This window comes from Mobula birostris, chromosome 16 (genome assembly GCF_030028105.1).
Source record: "Mobula birostris isolate sMobBir1 chromosome 16, sMobBir1.hap1, whole genome shotgun sequence".
In the NCBI taxonomy this organism is placed as follows: Eukaryota; Metazoa; Chordata; class Chondrichthyes; order Myliobatiformes; family Myliobatidae; genus Mobula; species Mobula birostris.
The window spans coordinates 25,258,062-25,280,819 of record NC_092385.1 but is presented as its reverse complement, the minus strand read 5'-3'; the positions used below and the strand labels follow the sequence as shown (position 1 = coordinate 25,280,819).

Sequence of the window (22,758 nt, the reverse complement as noted above, 5' to 3'; positions counted from 1 at the left end):
TGCATGTAGATAGTGACAATTGCATGAAACATACAATTTCTTACATGCGAATACTTCATTCCTACCAATGTCAACCTCAGATTATCAGTTTCCAATGCCATTTCAGTACTCCATTCATGCTGACACCATCAACAATTTATGTTAGTCCGTAGTGTTTTGAGTGCCTACCTATTCCTTAATAAATAGATCCTCCCTTCTCAGTAACATAGCTTTTATCTATCTCTTCAAATAATTTATTAAATAAACAAATTAGCCGAGATAGTCAATTCTATGGGCAAGGATAATCTTTTGATTGATGTTTTTAACGCAGTACAAAAGATGAAATATAAATTTTACTTGTACATAATTTATGTTCTAAATAGGTTCTCTCTTTTGAGTTGGTTTGGTCGATTTTGAGCAAACACAACACCCAGAAATTCTATCCCATGATATTGTATAATTTCCTTTTCCTTGCTCTCCTCCATGAATTAACAGTCATAGTCAGCATGAAGATGGAAGGTTGCAATTGTTATTGTTCCCAGTTGTAAGAGTTCCTCACGAAGGAGTCCCAGATCTAATTGTTGTATATTGAATCAAAAGCAAAATATTAAAGAGGATAGAAATCTGAAATAAAAACAGAAAATGCTGGAAATATTTAGAAGGTTTGGCAGCATATGTGAAAAGAGAAGAGTTTCTGGTCAATGCTGAACATTTCCACAAAATTCTATCTTTGTTGTTGGATTGATCCACTAATCATCTTCCATGCTCTGTAAGGTCAGAAGGTGGATGATACTTGCATAGCGCTTAGCCATCCACTCCCTCATGCAGGAAGACCTATACAATATTTAACCATGGACAGATACGCAACATTTGAAGCACACAACTGCAAGCCAATGACCAACTTCAGGACATCCTACTGATGTTCAATAAGATTATCATTATCAAAATCCCCTCAGTTATGATTCTGGATCAGCACTAATAAAGAGGCTTAAGCAGGACCTGATACACAGATGGGTATGATGAAACAAAAGACTCGAGCACCTTTTTGTTTCCAAAACCTTCTCCAAAAATCAGAAGTCAGAATTATAATACTCCCTTTTTATTTGGTTGAATGAGTCCAGATCAAACAACTTTGAAGAAATTTGGCATACTCAGGAAAAAGCAGCCTTCTTGACTGGCAGCAACTCATGGAATAAGCCCTTAGTGTACCAACTGCGCAACTTACCAAGGCTTCTTTGAATTGTACCTTCCGTATCTACAACCTCTACCACTTATAAAATCAAGCACAGAGGAGAAATTACTGTTGCATTTCTCCCCCAAGTCACACATCATTCTGGCTTGAAAATATATCTTCAGTATTTCACCATCACTGGGTCAAACACATGAAACACAACTTTACTAGAAGGAATTCACCATCTATTTCTGAAGGAGAGTTAGAATTAGCGATTAAGTGCTGTCCATTATAATAATACTCACATTCTATGCAAGAATACAAGATAGGCCATTGCATACTGTAAGACATTTTTAACAGCTATATAACTATGTACTGTATCTTAACAATAAATTCAAATGCACAAAGGAGAGCAAACTTTATTTTATTAAATCATGCACATCACATATGTTAGTGCAAATACTTTAATTTGTACTCCAGAAATTCTACTTTACTTTTCAACCTTTTTTACAAAATAGATTTAAAACAATTATTTAACTTTAAAAAATTCATTTCTGCAATTCAGCATATCAGAACAATATTTGCAAACAACCTATGTACAGGAGGTACCAAGAACCACTGGCATGAGTGTGTGTGTGTACATGTATGTGCAGTTGAGGTGGAATACCATAACTTAATAGTAATTTAAACACTTCCTCAGACTAACAACTTTAGAGCAAATTTGCTTGTTTCCACACAGACAAGTGTTTCTTTGCCCCACAACCATATAAACAAAAGAAATTTCCCAAGGTGAAAGGGACACCTAATAAACCCTACACTCACCCTCAACGTGCTTAAGATAAATTATATAGCAGATTTGTCAACGTTCTTGAAAATCTATTTTTATTGTCAAGAATATTTTAAACAAGCTGTATTTTAAAGTGTTCTTTTTCATTTGATTGACTACTGAGTCTTGTACCAATATTTGTAGTTACATTGTACAACTACACTGACATTCTGTGGTTGAATTAGTTTTAAAATAAGGCAATATCCAACTGGCTAAGATTCATGAAAAAATTAAGATGATAATCCATTTTTCTCCTGTGACTTGCTTCAAAACAAAGTGCTTGCTGGTGTGACTCCTATAATGAACATATCAGCTGTCAGAAAGACAGCTGAAGGTTCGTCCTGGGAATGTAGTGATTAAGGCAGTAGCATTACACTGCTTTATGACTGCAGATTTGAGTCCCAGTCATGGCTAACATTTGAAGCATAAACCTCACTCCTGTGCATCAGAAATATTTCATTCAGTCTCTAACACAGATATCCCCATTCCTAGGGAGAACAAACAAACATTTTTTTTTTAAACTCAGTGATACAGAGCTTCCCACCAACTGATGCACAGAGGAGCATGGATGGTGCTGTAGAAGGGTCTGTGGTCCACTTACCTTCACTGGATTAAACATCAATTATGATGGTAATCAATAATATAATGCAAGTTACTACTGTTTCTTCACACTTTTTAGTGAACAGGAGGTTTAGGAAATGTTGGGATACATTGAAATTCCATGAAAGGCAAGTCTTCCAGGCATTACATTTAATTTTTGAAACTCAACAGGAGTTTAAACAGCATCGTAGATGATTCAAACTTCACCACCACATAGTAATTTCTCTTTGGGCCTATGTGCATCAGCAGGTGGAATTGTACCACAATGGCTAAAGGAAACAGTAGAACTCAGAAATTAAACCAAATTGAATGCCACATTTCTTTAAATTTTGGTACCAAGAAGCCTTGTTTAGGCCACCACAATTCTATCCTTTTTAAAATAATGGAAAACTGCAAATAAAACATTATCTAGAGTAGAATCCAGTCATGATTTTTATTCTCTCTATATACAGTTACATTTTGTACAGTTCAAGCAAAGACCCTACTGTTGTACTTTGAAACAGCTGTGTTTTGTTAGAGGTAAAAAGGATGGAAACAGATCTGCTTGCCCCTGTGGTGAAAGAAAGCCAATGTCATTAGGGAGACATTCTGTAGTAGACATATTTTGCAGGTTCAGGGCGAGGCCCTGTTCAACGCTGGGTATAACACTACGACTGTCACAGCAACCAGCACTGCCATCACCGGCATCCACTTGAAAAATCTTCCCTGAAAATAGTAATTGAAACACATGTCAAGTTTACCTTCCATGGACCATAATTTTCTGAATGGATAAAGGAGCAGTTTGGGGTAAAACAAGTTTATGTTCAGTGTAGATGCACATCTCTGACCTTAAGATGTGTGCAAATCACTCTTCATTACCAATTTTTTTTCATAAAGTGACTTTGATCATTAGTAACAATATTTTAAATGAGACAATAATTCATAATGCTCAGAGCATGATTACATATTCACATTTTGTAGCTGATCTAAAGACTCATTAGCCAAGATTTATGGAAAAGTGTCCTGTTTTGTCCTGTTTAACCTTAAAGATACATCCACTGCACTCCACTCTTCCATCTGTATTTCTCCAGCTTTTCTTAAATATTCAGACATGAGATAATTTTGCTCATCTGAATGCTTATTAGAAACACACTGAAATATGGACTAATAAATCGAGAAATACTTAAATCAAGTGTTATCCCAATCTGCTGCACCATTACGATCTTCCAGTAAAAACACTACAAAACTATTCCATATTTGGCAGATAACAGACATGCTAGACTGGCATTAGTGGCATGTTAGAGCAAAACATTGGAGAACAGGTAACAAAACACAAACTTTATACTTTACAATGTAAGAATTAAGTAAATAAAGCACAGTTAACACAAATTAAGACCCTGCAAGATACATATCAGCAAGTAAAAGATGCATACAAACTGTTCATGCATTTTGTGAAGGGATACAAATTACTAGGGGAACACACAGACAAAAATTGTAGCTGTGTACCTTGATCTACCATAGGTAACCGGACCACCAGTACAGGAAAGCCAGGATTAGGGCGACGCCTAGAGCAGGGATAGGTTGCAATATGGTGGAAGGCTGAGGGAGGGAAGGGATATTCACAGTCACTGTGTGCGAAGCAGCAGAATGCACAGTGGAGAATTTCAGGGAACATATAGGTGGGATATAAACTTTACTGTGCCAAAGTGATGTACAGTGTAAGAAAACACAACTCTCAGATGGGTTTGAAAATCCACTGCAAAACAATGTGCTGCAAAATATTTCATCATTTTTTCTTCAGTTTAGGCTTAGCTCCAAATTCCTTAGCTTATGTTGTCCTGGATATATATTTTGGTTGATGAAAAACATTTCCTGACTTTTAAAATTATAATTAAGTGGAATTTGAATAGAAATGATTTTAAAATTTTAACAGTTTTTAATCTTCAATCAGCTACAGGTCGAGTACCTCTTATCCAAAATTCCCAAATCCAAAAACCTTCAAAATTCAACATTTTATTGACGCTGACATGACATCCCAAATGGAAAATTCCACAAGGTTCTCAGGTGATGCACGGGTCAGTGCACAGCAGACAGTTTTGAGAAGTGATCGCATATATGTAATGAACAGAAGTTTGACTCTGCACACCTATCCCAACTGAAGGTTAAAATGGTAGTTGCCTTCTGATATTGCTGATAAGCAGAAATTTATTGGGCAAGCTGGTACGGGAACTTCCTCCAAAATAAAATCAATCCCACAATCACCAACAGAAACTAATGATTAATTTCAATATTTTCTGTCTCACAATCAGAAAAACTATTCCAAGTCCCTATTTTATCCTTCACTGACTCTGATTTACTTGCTACCCTACTTTCCGACCGATCATATTCATAACAACTGATCTAAGCATGAAAAATGCAGGTTGTCTTAATGAAATGTTAAGAGTACAACAGGTAGCTGAAACGCTGACTTAATTTAAACAAGTCAATAACATGACAGCAAACAACAGGAATTCTGCAGATGCTGGAAATTCAGGCAACACATCAAAGTTGCTGGTGATCATACCAATTTAGTACAAGTTCTGCCACGTATGGAGCAACAAGTGAGTTCCCTATGTGTGGGAATGTTTTCATGGTGCTGGAGAACATGCTGCCTTGCTGATTCAAGATACTCATGGTACAAGATTATAAAAGCTGCTTTACTCCAGACAACAAGTATAAACACATATGAAAATAAAGAGTCAGCCAACAGGCATTTCCTCCCCACTTTATTTTGTTCTAATCTTTATTTATATTACTTACAAGTTACCATGGCAGCCAGGAATCACTGATAACCTCCCTAGCTGATACTTCTCTTGGTTTAGCTCAATAGTAGAGAATAGGTTTTCAGTTCACTTTTATTTTCTCAGTTTAAATTTGGAAATTGATTATTATTTGGTGAAAAAAATTGATGCAGAACACAAATAGTTAAGAATAGAATAGGTTAAAAGGTAAAATAAAGATGAATGTAGATGCCCCTCAGCAAAAGAATGAACTTTGACAACCATTATCTCAACTCAATTTAGGTCGAAAATTGAGCCCTATACAGCTAATTAGCATATCATGGAAAAAATATCTACCTAATGAGTCATAAAGACAATTTCAACACCAATTTGATCATTTTGGCATGAAAAGATTGAAGGATTTTATTTAATGAAACTGATTAAATATAAGCTATAATGTGCAATATTTTATACAGCAGTGACTGGAAATAGTACGTGGATTGATTTATCATGCTTAACAAGCATCCTTTAATGTGTATTAGTTCAAATAACAACAAAACTCAAGAAACTAGATGTGTAAAAACATTCCAGAAATCTAGGCAGAGAAAAGGGATTATAATACTTACATTGTTTCCCTTCTGTTGCAACAATTTTAGATTTTCCTTATAACTTTCAAGTTCTTCTGTGATGGACTCATTCTCCTTCTGAGCTCTTTCTAGCTTTTCTTTCAGTTCCATATACATGGTCTGATTTGTTTCATACTATAACATAAATAAATCACAGAAGAATTTCACAAACACTATAATTACTACAATTACAAGGAAACGCTGTTTTTAAAATATGCCATGATTTTAGTGATCATGTCTAAACACAAGAAATTCTGCAGATGCTTGAAATCCAAAGCAACACACACAAACTGCTGGAGGAACTCAGTAGGTCAGGCAGCGTCTATGGAACGGAATAAACAGTTGACGTTTTGGGCTGAGATCCTTCTTCAGGACTGGAAAGGAAGGGGAGAGACCCCAGAATAAAAAGGTGCAGGGAAGGGAAAGAGGATAGCAAGTGACAGGTGAAGCCAGGTGGGTGGAAAAGGTAAAGGGCTGAAGAGGAAGGAATCTGATAGGAGAGGAGAATAGACCATGGGAGAAAGGAAAGGAGGAGGAGGTGATATGCAGATGAGAAGAGGTAAGAGGCCAGAAGGAGAATAAAAGAAAAGGGAAGGAAGAGGGAAACAAATTTTAACAGAAAGATAAATTAATTTTTATGCCATTAGGTTGGAGGCTACCCAGATGGAACTGCAGGGTGGAGAGCCAACAATTTTAATTCTGTAATGTCCTGGTTAAGATTCCTATTGCTATGCTGTAGGTATTTCATCTTAACAGCTTTTTTGCAAAAAACAGTGTGTCCTGCTGGTAGAATGTTTTGGTTTTGGCTAAAGGCAAGAAGCCCTGCTGTTCAACTTTGGAATGCTGTCAGCCAATGAGGATGGTGGGATCTGGAGAAACTTCTAGAGAGGGTGGTGCGGAGAGAGATTTGTGATGGACATTTGTCTGGTTTGGGGTCTTTTTGGCAGGAGCTGTGGAGCGGGACAAAAGGAGTATGCCACAGAATGTCGTGGAAAGGAGAGTTGCAAGAAATGTTTTGTGCAGTTGAATGGATCCAAGGAGGAGGGCCAATACACCTGCAAGGGAGCTGGTTCGTTCATGATGGACTTCAAGGGAAGTTCAGACTGTGGTGGGTGCTTCATGTAGACTGTAGGTTTCGCGCCGTGAGTAACTGTTGTATCTAGCTTTGGAAGAGATGAGCTTCAATGATCATGTAGACATTTAAACATGTTTAACTGTAATGGGCCCTCTTATTGCTTTTCTTTCTCTTACTAACTGTACGATAAAACTGAAATTGGTGAATATACTTCTTTATAATTTTATATGGTGTACGATCTGTTATTTCTTGCCAATCGATAATTGTATAAGGGCAGTATTTACACAGCATCCTCTCAAATCGAGGTTTCTTTAACTGGAACAACATTCCTGTTTGGCTGAATTCCAAATCATACCTACTCTAGGTGTATATCGTTTACGAAAAGTGGCCTTCTCACTGCTGAGTCATGTGGCTGCCAGCAGAGCAGCTAATGAGTTGAGTTTGTATACGAGTCCGGTGAGAGGATTGTGATTCCTATTCCCATTCTGACATGTTGGTCCATGGCCTCCTCTTGTGCCATGATCAGGTCATTTTCAGGGTGGAGTAGCAACAGTTTTCTCGGTATCTTCCCCATTACTTATTGGTATTCTCCTACTTTCCTGCATTGGCTCCTGGTTTATGCAGCTTAGTGCTTTATGTGCAATGCAACTAAATGTCCATAGTTACCAATCATGACAAAATATCTTAAGTAGGGGAAAGGGATTAATGGTATTGCTGAAAGAGCTGGCATCAACTCTGTTGCAATAAGATGTGAATAATTAACACCATCTAGGACCACATAAAAAGAATGCCACTTGAGGAATGTGTTGGAGGTCTGCTGTTTTTCTTATCTTCAGTGCATGAGACTCAGGAGGAAGGAAAAAGTAATTTGCACTCAATCTGGATTCCGAACAACTTAGTCCATTAGCAATAATGAATTGAGAAAAAGATTTAATTAAGTGGTTTATGTTTTGTGTTCTTATTGAATATTATTTTGTGCATACCTGGCATTCTAACCTTGAATTAGAACATACTGTGAATTAAAATACACAATTAATTTTTCCACAAAGAATGTTTGAAAAAAATGCAAAATTTAAATTTACTCAGCACCAATATACTGTAACAGTATATAGTACATATAGTATATGTTTGAATGCAACTGAAATTCATTCAATCCTACATTCAAAAGGAATCTTGCTGAAATTTTCATATCTTTCTAAGATGGTTTTACTTTGTGTGGGCTTATTGTATTATTGAGCATACAACTTTCTCTGTATCTCTAAGTTAGTAGTTTTTATAGACACGAAATAAGTATTCATTGGACCACTAGAGGAAGTTAACAAACACTGAATCTTTCATACAGAGCCATTATTGGATAAGGATTTGAGGCTTCTGTCAGCAGTAAAGATCTAACTACATTTGGAATGACTTAACACCCCATTACCTCTGTACCTAACTTCTGTCATTTTAGCACAAGATGGCAGCTTAGTCAAACACGATTCCAAACGACAGATTTTGTTTCACGGCAAGACAGGACGCTCTTACAATATGAGCAGGACGCTCTGCCAGGCAACACAAAACCTGGGCTATTTCTAATAGGAGAAAAGACATAAAGTCACAGGGAGAAAATGCCTACACAGCACAGACAGTACTGAAGATCAGAATCAAACTCAGGTCACTGGAGCTATGAGGCAGTTGCTCTACCTGTGCTGTCCTTTCAGCTAAATTTTAATAGAGCTCCCTCCAGATATACAGGAGGTACCACTTTCCAAATGTTCTCAATGAGGATATCTGGTTATTTTTCTTATTTATACCAATATCAGAGTCAAAGAGAGATACAGCATGGAATCTGGCCCTGTGGCCACTGAGTTTTCACTGATCATTAACCACCGTTTTCACACTAATCCTACATGAACCCCAATTCTCCCCAGCTCCCCCAAGATTCTACCACTCACCTACACACCAGAAGCAATTTACACCGACCAATTAATCTACCGACCCACATGGCTTCATGAAGTGGAAGGAAAATGGAGTACTCAGTGGAAACCAACACAATCCCAAGGAAATTATGCAAATTCCACACAGACAGCGACCAGGGTCAGGACTGAACTTGGGTCTCTGGTGTTGTGAGATAGTAGCTCTACTAGAGTAGTTTTCCTTATCAGTGCAAATTTGACTGAAACAAGCAGCACAGGAAACCAATGATCAATATTTAGATCATTGATAACACATAAAGAACAAAAAAAAAGTTCTAAATCTATTAAGTTACCTGCTGCTGAAATTTCTGTGTCTCTTTTTCAGCCTGTGCAAGCTGTGATCTCAGTTCGTTTGTCTCCTGTACACGTTGCTCCTTCAAAGATCCCATCTGGAGTTGCAGCTCTTTCCGAGAAGTTTCTAATCCACATACATCATTGGTCAACTTCACGCTCTGCTGCTGGGCACTGTAACAAAACATTACTTTTCACTTTTTCAGGTATAACCCATTTATAACAAAGATACATCCCTGGCTGAATTATTATACATGCTTTCAGAACTACCTTCATTGGTTGTTGACAGAACAGTAGTAATCAAGGCTATCCAACATTTCGAAGCATTCTCTAATTAATTTTATCCTTTTGCTCTCTCCCCATTTGCTTCCCAGCATTTAATCAGTCCTCCATTAATAGGGGTAGTTGCTACTGTGACAGGGAGTATCTGAGCCAAAAAGATTAATCTCAAGGAAATGGAATGGATACCTGTCTTCAACCTTCAACTCCTTTGCAAGATCAAGGAATGCACCTCACCTTCTCTCAAGGCATATTGCAGCCCTTGGAATTCAACACTGAATTTAACAATTTCACATTAGCACTCTTTTCTGTCTTTAGTTCTTCTCCCTCTGTCTTGGGATTTCCTCTTATTATTGATAAAATTTCTGTACCTGCTATTGTGAAGAGACGCAAAATATTTCATTTTATGTCATTTCTTTATTTCTCATGAATGAGTCTCTTACCTAATTTCTAAGAGACCAATATTACTTGAGCCACTTCCCTAATTTATATAGTGTTAAAACATTCCTGAATTCTCATTAGCTTATTTATATTTATTTTTCTACACCATATCATTTTTGTTAACCTTTGTTGGTTTTTAACTTCTATCCATTTATCAAGTTTACGATTAATTTTTGCAACACGATGAAGAATCCCTCTCCATCAGTCTATTACTATTAGTAACCCCTCTTGTTGGCCATCTATGCAACCAACTTTATCTAGGTTTAAAATCGTAGTTTTGGCCCTAGTCTGATGTTCTGCAGTGTTATGGATCTCTCTGCCCCAGTGGAGAATTTATTAGACGCCTTGACTAATAAAGAACCCATTAAATATACTCAAAGTCTTAACATCCACAGCCATCTGTGGCAATGAATTCCTCAGATCCATTACCCTCTGGCTATACAAATCCCTCGTCATCTCTGTTCTAAATGAACATCTTTCTATTCTGAGGCTCTGACCTCTGGTCCTAGACTCTTCCACCAGAAGAAACATGCACTTTATCTAGACCCTTGAATATTCAATAGGTTTCAATGAGATCACCCCTCAGTTTTCTAAACTCCAGTAAAGACAGGCCCAGGGCCATCAGATGCTCCTCATACATTAACACTTTCATTCCTGGAATCATTCTCGTGAACTTCCTCTGGACCCTCTCCAATGTCAGCATACCTTTTCCTAGATAGGGGCCCAAAACTGCTCACAATTCTCCAAGTGCAGTCTGAGCAATGCTATTTAAAGCCTCAGCATTACATCCTTACTCTTATATTCTAGTCCTCTCAAAATGAATGCTAACATTACATTTGCCTTCCTTACCACAGACTCTACCTACAGGTTGACCTTTAGGGAATCCTGCACAATGACTCCCAAACCCTCTTGCATCTCTGAATTGTGAGTTTTCTTCCCGTTGAGAAAATAGTCTATGCCTTTATTCCTTCTACCAAAGTGCAAGACCTTACACTTCCCTACACTATACACCACCTATCACTTCTTTCCCATTCTCCTAATCTGTTCATGTACTTCTGCAGACTCCCTACTTCCTCCACAATATCTGTCCCTTCACCCATCTTTGTACCATCTGCAAATTTGGCCACAAAGCCATCAATTTCATAATTTAAATCACTGACATAGAACATGAAACAAAACAGTCCCAATACCATTCCAACCCCTACGGAATACCAAAAGACACCCACAGCCAACCAGAATAGGCCCTCTTTATTCCCATTTTATGCCTCTTGCCAGTCAGCCAATCTTTTATCTCTGCTAGTATCGCTAATTAATACCATGGGTTCATATCTTGTTAAGTAACTTCATATGTGGCACCTTGTCAAAGGCCTTCTGAAAATCCAAATAAACAACATCCACTGACTCTCCTTTGACTATCCTGATGGTTATTTCCTCAAAGAATTCCAACAAATTTGTCAGGCAAGATTTCCCCTTAAGAAAACTATGCTGATTTTGGCTTACTTTATCATGCGCCTCCAAGTACTCCAAAATCTCATCCTTAATACATTCTAGTCCTCTTGAAATGAATGCTATCATTACATTTGCCTTCATTACAACCAACTCAACCCGTAAGTCAATCTTTAGGGAATTCTGCACGAGGGTTCCCAAGAGCCTTTGCACTTCTAATTTTTGAATTTTCTCAGATTAGGAAAGTCATAGAACATAGAAAATTACAGCACCGGAACAGACCCTTTGGCCTTCTAATCCATGCCCAACCATTACTGTGCCTCGTCCCATCAACCTGCCCTCCATACCCCTCCCATCCATGTACCTATCCAAAGTTCTCTTAAACAGTTGTGTCATCTTCCCTTCAGAATTTTTCTTCATCTTTGGGATATATCTATCCCGCACCTTTGAACTGTTCCCAGAAAATCCAGCCACTGCTGTTCTGCTGTCATCCCTGCTAGTGTCCCATTCCAGTTAACTTTGTCCAGCTCCTCTCTCATGCCTCTCTAATTCCCTTTACTGCACTGCAGTATGGATATATCAGACTTCTCCCTCTAAAACTGCAAGCTGATTTGTATCATATTATGAATACTGTCTCCTAAGGGTTCCTTACCTTAAGCTCCGTAATGAAATCTAAATTATTTATGTGAAATTCACAAGTCCAGTCTATATGAAACTTAACGTCTCCTATAATAATTGTATCATCACTGCTATAAACACCCAGTATTTCTTGATTAACATTTTGTCCAATAGCATTGCTACTCTTTTACTTCCAACAGACTGATTCTATTTCCTGAGCTCCTGAGTCAAGATCATTTCTCATTAACGTCCTAATTATTAGTTACCCCGTCACCTTTTCCATTTTGCCAATACAGGTATCCCCCGCTTTTCGAAAGTTCGCTTTATGCCACTTCGCTTTTATGAAAGACCTACACTAGTACCTGTTTTCGCTAACCGAAAGAAATCTGAAGAGGATTTTCTATTTTACGAAAAAAGGTGAAAAGCGAAAATAGCATTCAGCGTTTGTTTTGCAGCGAGCCGTTACAGAGGCAGCGCGCACCCCGAGCAGCGAGAGTGGCGCTGCCAAGCTCCTTCCCTGGGAACTACACTCAGCATCAAACTGCCATAGCTTTGAACTGTGTCTGTGAGTATCTGTGCTTTATCTCGATTTATCTTGTGCATGATTTGTTGGGTTATTTTTTGGGTCTGTGAATGCTCAAAAATTTTTCCCATATAAATTAATGGTAATTGCTTCTTCGCTTTACGCCATTTCGGCTTACGAAAGGTTTCACAGGAACGCTCTACTTTCGGATAGCGAGGGAAACCTGTACTGTAATATTATACTCAGGAATATTCCATTTCAAGTCTTGGCCAACTTACCACTACAATTCTCTAACGGCTACAAGATATTTATTTTAAATTTCTGCCCATACATTAAGTTACCCAGTTTTGCTCTGTTCAATCTGATAAAGAGCCTTTAATGTTGAAGCTTAGCTATTGCTCTCTAACCGTATTTTACTTGCACTCATATCCTATTACAGTCTGCCCTTTAGTTATCCATCCCAACTGGATCCTTTCTCTTCTACTTCAGCCCAAAGATATACCCTAACCTAGCATCAGCCAGTGATATATCTGTAGATGTGCACTTCCCTCTATTCAGGACATTTACAGAGACAGGTGTGTAAAAAGGGCCTGAAGGATCATTGGGGACCAGAATCACCCCAACCACAAACTGTTCCAGCGGCTACCATCCAGGACCAACAGGCTCCGGGACAGCTTCTTCCACCAGGCCATCAGACTGATTAATTCACACTGATACACTTGTATTTCTATGCTATACTGACTGTCCTTTGTACACTATTTATTACAAGTTACTATAAATTGCGCATTGCACATTCAAATGAAGAAGTAACGTAAAGATTTTTACTCCTCATGTATGTGAAGGATGTAAGAAATAAAGTCCATTCAATATACTCCTGGACTCATGCTGCAGGTTGCAGAGAATAGTGTGTATACCTAAAATTACTGATGAATTTATTGATAACTTTGTTACTGAAGTCTACTGAACAAATGTCAGGAATAAATGAAGATATTTTGCTGATATCTTCAGTCAATTTTAGATCACCTGTGAATAAAAACATATTTCATGTTTAGAAGATACTCTAAAAATATTTCCTTATGAACCTGCTGAGTTTCGTGTGTGTTCCTTTATGATAGCATTCCTTTCATTTGTGTTGTTATTTTAGGACTGTATCTTCCCGCGACCCCATTTCACAATTAACAGCAGATTATGTGAAGGGTTGGGATTACTGATCAATAATTTCCATGCTATTGGTAGCCACCTCAGCACCAAAAGATAGCTTTTTTGAGTCTGGAATGTTGTGGACTTACAGCTGCAACACAGCAAAATCGTAGTCAAACTTATTTCATGATCAGAAAATATAAGAGGTGTATTGAAAAGCATTCTAAACAGTTTTAAAAATCATGATCCATGGTTACATTTTAGAAATTGGATCAATTAATGATCTAAACTGAAATGTTAAATTCAGTTATTTTATTTCTCATTATCTGGGTGAGTAATAAATGAGAAAGAATGTAAGTAAATTTAAAAGTCCAATATGAAAAGATGCTTCATTAGAACCAAATCAATAATGGAAATATTAAAACAAAAACACACAGCGCTTCCAGTCGTAAAAACACAAACAATTATTATAGGAACTTGCCATTGGAGTTCTTCCTCATATTGTTGCAATTTTTCCAGAAGAGTAACCTTTTCGTGTCTAAGTGAATCACAATCATTCTGCAGAGTACTGCTCTGCTTTTGCAATTCATCCAGTTTACCTGCCAGGAACAAAATTGAAAAAAGACTGAAGCAGCATGGCAGCACCTCAAAACTCAGTAACAAACATGTATTTAGCAAATGAAAACTCTGTTCTCACTAGGTTCCACAATTTCTACAATTTTATATTTCCTTAAAGCATTATTGACAATAATTACAAGTTAAATGGTTACTTCAGTATATGGGTGAGAATGTTCTTGGAAGAAAGTAAAGTAGAACACTGGTGGATGCATACATAAATCCTAGCAGTATGAAGTGAAGATTTGTTGTTACTCCATTTGTTTTTACACTCATGTCAGCATATTTTTAAAATAATACCACCTGTGTGCCATGTCACATCCAAAAAACATGAAACATAAAAGTGAATGTTTCTACTTATGGTAGTTCAGTTGTTGTTATGGTGCTTATGACACAGGAATTTTGATGTTTGGAACTATGTCCGGCACCCTGCCATTTTAAACCGCAAGTCACATAATACCACTGAAGAAGCAGTTCTACCATCAGAGACTTGATTCCAAAGCTGGAATTAAAATATGTATTTTGCAATACTTATCAATAATTAACTTTTGATAAAGTATTAACACAGGGGATTTGAAATACTCCACAGGTTACAAAAAAATACAACTTAGTAGTTTAAACTCTAAAACCATAAGACCATAAGACCATAAGCAGAAGCAGGCCATTCGGCCCATCGAGTCTTCTCCGCCATTCAATCATGGGCTGATCCAATTCTTCCAATCATCTCCACTCCCCTGCCTTCTCCCCATGCCCTGGCTAATCAAGAACCTATCTATCCCTGCCTTAATTACACCCAGTGACTTGGCCTCCACTGCCTCTTGTGGCAACAAATTCCACAGATTTACCACCCTCTGACTAAAGTAATTTCTCTGCAAAATGAATGAAAGCTCAAAATTAATAAATAATTACTAGATGATGTCACTTCATTTAAGTGCAATTTCCACATTTGCAATATTAAGGTTAAACATAAATAGTTTTGTCATGTATAAACAGTCTTAGAATGAAGACTAAATGTTTGCCAAACATATACACACTGATGGCATTCTTTCACTTGAACAGTATGTTCTCCCTTCCACAAAATTCTAGGTTTAATTGGTTAGTAGTGACATCATATTTTTTTTGGTGGACATATTGAAAACAAGATACAAGCAGCAAAAATGTTCTGGTCCTGCGGGAGAATGCTGACAGTAGCAGAAATAAAAGACATTAATAGATTGTGGGTCTTTCACATAAAACATGTGCAGGACAGTCACACGTCCAAAACATGGAAAAATACCATATTTGATTAGATTTTTAAAAATTCATGAGACAGGAGAGGCCAAAATGAAAAAGAAATTCCTCACTGCACAAGAATTTTGGCAAGAATTTGAACCTCTAAACTTTCTCACACTCATTTTCATGTGATGATGATTCGGAGTATGCCTGTTGAGTTTAATCCACCCTATCCTGTAATGTTTAATAAATCCTGTGACCCAGCTGACTTTACAACCATGTCAATTCTATTAAGACCTTAAATGGTAACACTTACAAATGAAATGAAAAATGAAAAAAAAACTTAGGTTTCATGGATAACATAAAATGAAAACACTTAGGTTTAATGGATAACTTAATGAATGGCTAATTTATTATGGAAATTTGCTGTCACATAGAATTACTTTTCTGAAAACTCTAACCAATCATGACTTTATCATCATACATCTTTCTTTCATATACATTATCCTTAAACAAGTTACCTCCTACTTTGCAAGAATTCTGACAGTTTAAGATAACAAGTGAATGGGAAACTTAACTATTGCTTAAGTATCTGCCTACACTGTTGAGCAGTCACTGTGAGTGCTTAAAATTTTCTTCCCCTTTTCTTAAAATGCAACAACATTCGGAGAACTATAATGGACATCTTATACCTGACTGTCCTGACCTGTGGAACTGAGCCACTTTAACACTGAGGAAAAAGCTGGGTGGGCCTAATTTAAAAGCTGCAAGCCAGCTCCGTGACTGGTTTGGATGACAAGCAGGACTTGCCTCTTAAGTTTGAGTTTTCATGTTGTTAAAAGTTAAAAGTACATTTTTTTATCATAGTACATAAATGTCTCCATATACTACCCTGAGATTCATTTTCTTTCAGGCATTCACAGTAGAATAATGAAATACAATAGAATCAATGAAAAACTAAACACAAAGACTGACAAACAACTAGAAGACAGACTGTGCAAATGCAAAATAATCATAGTAATAATAATAAATAGTAAATACTGAGAACTTGAGTTGTAGAGTCCTCAACTCACGGACCTCATTATACCAAGTTAACACAAAAATACATGGCAGGGATTAAGGGAAAAAATATATACTCCACCTGTACATAACTGTCCGTGATCATTTTATTGTGGGGAAAATGTAAACTATGAAACAGTACCTATCACACAAGCAATTATTTTAGTCTTATCCCTTTGCTAAATTTTGCTGTAAAATAATGATAGACCACTGTAGTTTCCCCAGAAGCAGTGAGGAGTCTAAATATCCAATCCTCAGTCTTGCCAGACCCATTTAGTTCAGGAATAACATAGTTGCAGGCCCCAATAGATAGCAATAATGATATATCTTACTTGAAGACAGAATATAATTTTTATCCTAAATGATTAAAAATACTTTGATTTTGCTTTAAGTGAATGAAGAAAGAGGCAATTTTCCCAGAAATGTATTCTTTCAAACAGCACTCATTAAGCAGTAATTTCTCATTACACTTTGTAGTATCTGAGTGTGATGGTATTTACCTAGTTATCAGGGATGTAATGAGGGCATGAAAGCTGTGAAATACATGGAAGCTTTTATTTAATTGATCAGCAAGAACAACTTATTTCTTCCAACATATTTTTATGGATCTGTGCAAAAATAAGTAGTTTGTTTATCTGGGCTGCTTCATAGAAGACTAATAACTAAAATTTAAGATTAGTTGCTTCCTCTTTTACTTAATGTACATCTAAAAGTAGATTATTTCATCTGCAATTGTTACAATTCACTTTCATATCCTGTCAAATATTGAAGATTCAGTAACAAAACACCTTGAAAAGAATAACAAAACAGTTGAGTCAACGTGGATATATAAATAGGAAATCATATTTGACTAGTAGCATGGATTGGGGGAGGGGATGCCATAGAATCATACAGCACAGATATAGGACAAATGCGGGAGGAACTCAGCAGGTCAGGCAGCATGTATGGCGGGAAGTGGACGGTCAATGTTTCGGTCCTTGCTAAGGTGCCTTCACAAGGTAGTCCCATCTGTCCACATCCCTCAAAACATTTCCTGTCCATGAAACTGTCCAAATGCCTCATAATTTTATCTGCTTCTACCACTTCTTCTGGTGGCTTGTTCCATATACCCACAACTCTGAATAGAAACGTGTCCCTCAGGACCTATGTTCCCTCCAAGCTGTGCGCGTGTGTGCGCGCACACATGTTTTTCAACCAGCGCACAAAGGAAATTAATGTGCACACAAAAGGTTAGTTACCTAAAATAATGTAGTAATTAATAATTATACTTATTGAAAATAATCTTTTAGCTGAATGTTTCCATTAACCAGTTAGTCCGTTTTTCAAATACCACAATGCACGTCACTAATTTACGTCACCTCACCTTCCTGTTCCGGTTTGTACAGCTGCATCATGGTGGCAGCCATCCTTGGCAGACAGTGTTCATATCGTGAAGTCTACAAAGATCTGTTTCAAATCCTGTAGATAGCTTACTAAGTTCTTATTGAAAAAAAATTGATTCACTATGTCAAACTCAAAAGAAGCGAGGGGGGGAGCGCAAAAGAACTGCAAATTTGCTTGAAGCGGAATGGCTTAACAAAATAGTAGAAATTGCTACACTGAAAGCTCATGAGGTCATGAACATTCAGCTACGAGAAATATTTATGTATGATTCGGAAACTGGAGTTATCTGTTTGTATTGTCATGATGTGAAAGTTGCTGGAGAATTTACTAGTGGAAAGAAGTGGGATGATATTTGGAAACTTGACTTTTTGAAGTGTCATTTGGCAAGTAACTTGCATTTGGATGGTGTACAAAAGCTCAGGCAACAGAACCTGTCATTACCCGTTACAGGAGTGCTATGCATGTTATGGTTGAGTGCAGATGAGCAAGAGCGAAAACGATCAAACCCAGAGGAGATCAAAATTCTTATCTGCAGTGTGTTGTTAGCTGTTAAAATGAATAACTCTTTACATTCAGTTCAACACATTAATGAACATATGGAAAAGTATGTTCAACTCCCAGACAGCTGGCGAAGCAAGAATTATGTGTTTGAATTTCTGGAGACTATCAACTATATTGTTCAGAAAGACATGTTTGAAGAAATAGCATCAGCAGATTTTCACACGTCAGCAGTAGATGAAACCACAGACATATCTGTCAACAAATGTCTCATTCTGTACTTCAAATTTAGATCTAAAGATTGTACTGTTTATAAAATGTTTTTTGGCAGAATAGTTCAGTTGCAGGCGTTTGATGCTTCTATTGTTTCAGCTGTCAAATGGATGGAAGTTCTTAGTCTAGATAGAGTTTACAAAGAATGGGTAAATGCCAAAGACAGGAGAGAGAAAAAAATAACTGAGTGACTTAAATATGTATGTTATTTTGTTGTTATTCTGTGCAGTTCTGTCAAATATTTTGTAAACCTACATAAACACATACTTCTGTCACAGGAAAAAAATTTGCACAACATAAGATTTTTGCGTACACTGACTGCTAAAAATTAGAGGGAATATTGCTCAGGACCTCTTTAATTCTTTCCCCTCTTACTATTAATCTATGCCCTCTAGATTTAGACTCCCCTACATGGGAAAAAGACTGTGTCCATGTCCCTTGTGATTTTATAAACTTCTGTAACAGGGGTTCCCAACTGAGGACCATGGGCCCCTTGCTTAATGGCATAAAAAAAGTTGGGAAGCCCTACTCTATACGGTCACCCTCCGCCTCCTTTGATGTAGTCTATTTGGATTCTCACAAAGTTTTTTGATAAAATAAACAAATTTTGGGGTAGTATACTGATAACAGACTGAGAATTGGTTATCAGGCAGAAAGAAGAGACTATGAATAAATGGATCTTTCTTTGGTTGGCAGGCTATATTTTCCACATATATAACACCCTGGAGCCACGCTGGTCAAATTCCCAGGACATGAGTTGGCCATTTAGGATGGAGGAAGTGAAAAATTGCTTCATGTTGAGAATGGTCAATCTTTGCAGTGATGGTTACTCAGAACAGAAGTTGATAGATTTGGTACTATATTAAGGAAATTAAGGGACATTGGGCAGAACAGTGAAATGGTACTGAGCTCTATGATCAGCCAGGCAGTCTGCTCCTGCTTCTATTTTTCAGTTTAGTTTGTTCTCATGAAAGAACAAAGAATATGTAAAAATATATGAAAGAATTCATTAGGAGTTATAATATCTGAGTAGGATAGCATTCTAAGGAGGTGGGATACTGAAGCAAGAATGATGAAATAGGCATATTTCTTGTATAAATGCTGCAGAGATAAAGAACGTTGCAAAAACTGCATGTTAAGTTGTATAGTCTTAAATTGGTTATAGTTTGTTCGTATTTTGTGAAATCCTTTAAGTGGTTTCAGTTGTAATGTGTGTATTGGAAAAGGTTATGCTCCAGTTCAATAAACTACACTTCTAAAAGTAGGAATTTCATCAATGTTAGATTTTTTGGCTCTGACGTGAAGAGTTCTTGCTGGATAATTTTCAATTAAATGTACAGGAATTTAGCTTCAAAGTCTGCTTACTCTTCACATTTTATGAGCCGCTTTTGCTATGTTTCACCAAGTGCTGAGCTCTTGCTTCACCAAATATTTTCTATGCTTTCACAACTTCTATTGGGTGGAACCACATGATAGGCATTCTTGAGCTGCTGGTAGTTCAGAGAGTGAAAAAGCAGATGATGTAATTTCTGGCATAAACTGCCACTGGGGAGTTTGCAATAAAACTACAGAAGTTACTTCTGACTAAAAAAGGACAAAAAATGCAACGCTGAATCAATTGTTTGTGATTTAGGGGCATAACTTTCCTTAATCAGTGAAATTACTTGATAATTAAGATCAGCTTTTGTTTCTTCAAGCCACATATACAAGCAAAGGAAAGTAGCCTGAGAAATGTCCCAATTGTTGCCTGTACTTGTATTGCTTATTGCAAAGAAAATCCTTATTAGCAATGGGAAGTTATTCGTTTCAATCAACTCTGTGATTGAATAGTAATGTCTCAAGAACTAATTAATCAACAGATTTAATAAATAATTTTCTTATCTTTTAAATCCATTAATTCATTGGCCAAGAGCAGGTAACAAACTTACGTACGCAAGGCAAGTGACAATTCAGCATTCTGGGAGAGCTATAAAGCAATAAAGCCGATAAATAAAACAATAAAAAGAACAAATGTGAAAATATATAAAGGCACATTTTTCTAACAGATAAACAGAGAAAAGAGAAGTAAAGAAGGAGGGGCAGGAAGGAAATAGCAAATAATAAAGAAATAACAGGCCTTCAAAATTAGAGTGTTGTATTAATTTTTACAATGAACAGAAAGGGGAAAAATCTGAAAATATCAAAGAGTGGATTTAAAACTTAAGTCATAGAACAATACAGCCTTTCAGCCCAAATGGTACATTTAGACCAAAATTTCCATTTAAACTGATGTCATTTTCCTGCATTTGGACAATATTCCTCTAAGTTTCTCTTAACCATGCATTTGTCCAAGAACCTTCTAAATTTTGTTAATGTACCCGCCTTAAACACCTTTTCTAGCAGCTCATTCCATTTATTGACCACCCTTCTAGGTTTAAAAGTTGCCCTTCAGATTCATATAAACTTCTCCCCTCTTATCTTCAACCTGTCTTCTAGTTCTTGATTCTCAAACCCTGGGAAAAAGACTGCATACATTGAACCTATCTGTGCTGCTTATAATTTTATATACCTCTAAAGCAGCAGTTCCAAACCTTTTTTATGCCATGGACCCCTACCATTAACTAATGGGTCCCACTCCTAAAAATCATCACTCTTTCTCCTACACTCCGATGAAAACAATCTCGACCTACTCAACCTCTCTCCCATAACTCAAGTCCTTCAAGTCCTGGCACTATCCTTGTAAATCTCTTTTGCGCCCTTTCCAGCTTAATGTCATTCCAGTCAAGATGCGATGTCTGTCAAGGTTGTGGGTCAAAGATTTTAGGTTTGTTGGGATGGTTTTGGGGACAGATTAGGGTTTAGGGACAGGGAATGAGGGACAGTTAGATGCCAGGGGCAGTTAATGAAGTCAGCATCAGAGTCTGGGTTGAAGTGCTTCATAGTCGAAGGCTAGCATGGACAGATGTCAGGTCAGCGGGCCCTGTGGAGAAGGGCTAGTGACCCTCTTGCCCCTGGTGTGATGAGTCCTGGAGTTGGAAGTGAGTGCAGGTAGGAACAATGAGGGCGATTGACCTCCCAAGATGGCCAGTTTCATTTTGTTTTTGCTGGTGTTGTTCTGCTGAACATAGTAGTAGTGAACATCCTTCCAAGAGCAAGGTGACCAAAACTGAATACTCAAACATACAGTACCAATAACAATTTGCATTTAAAATAGAAAGGCAAGATGCATAAGATTTCTTTGAGAGTTTGGAATATTGAGGGTTGAACGAAACCCAACTAGATTGTGCCACCCAATTACACCTCTTGTAGCCAATTAACCTATGAACCCGTATGTCTTTGAAATGTTGGAGGAAATCCATGCAGTCATGAAAAGAATGTACTAACTCCTTCCAGGTAACATTGGAATGGAGCCAATGCTGTAACAGCATTATGCCAACCACTATGCTAAAAGTTCTTTCTTGCAGTAGGTGCTGAGCCTCTGAAATTCCTAACCACAGAGGGCTCTAGAGAATAGATCACTAGGGTATTTAATAGACACATTTTAGAATGATCAGGATTAAGGAGCATTGGCACAGAACAGAGGTGGCCTGTGCAGATCAACTTTGATCACACTGAAAGGCTGGGTCATCTTGAGGACCACAATAGCCCATTCCAGTCTCTATTTTATTGTAAACCCAGTTTTGCCAAAACATCTGTGACACAACGTCAACCTTTCACACTTCCAAGTCAGAATATTTTGGGTTCAGGTGTCAATGTTTCACACTCCCAAGTCAAAATATTTTGAGTTCAAGTTCCCCTCTATGCATTGAAAACATCTTGGCCAACATTTTCAGTGTAGTACTAAAGAACTGCACTTTTGGAGATACTCAATTCCAACCTCTCCCTCAATGTCGCAAAAAATAAGGAGCTGGTTGTGGCCTGCAGGAGGAATGGAGACAGGCTAGTCCCTATAGACATCAATGGACCTGGGGTTGAGAGGGTGAACAACTTTAAGTTCCTCAGCATAAACATCACCGAGGATCTCACATGGT

The 22,758-nt window shown here is 37.4% G+C and overlaps 1 protein-coding gene across 13 annotated transcripts in view; it reads right to left on the bottom strand.

Moving 5' to 3' along the window:
- Positions 1-1,558: 1,558 nt before the first annotated feature.
- Positions 1,559-22,758, bottom strand: part of slmapa (sarcolemma associated protein a) — a 196,152-nt gene continuing 174,952 nt past the window's right edge. For 11 of the 13 annotated variants that reach the window (XM_072280435.1, XM_072280436.1, XM_072280439.1 and 8 more), the window contains 4 exons: positions 14,190-14,307; positions 9,264-9,435; positions 5,941-6,075; positions 1,559-3,281 (listed from right to left, as the gene is read on the bottom strand). In XM_072280435.1, the coding sequence (XP_072136536.1) occupies positions 3,189-3,281; positions 5,941-6,075; positions 9,264-9,435; positions 14,190-14,307 (518 nt within the window). In that variant the 3' untranslated portion in view covers positions 1,559-3,188. Of the gene's footprint in view, positions 3,282-4,061; positions 4,155-5,940; positions 6,076-9,263; positions 9,436-14,189; positions 14,308-22,758 lie in introns of all 13 variants that reach the window. The other 2 variants (XM_072280437.1, XM_072280441.1) reach the window with 1 other exon arrangement.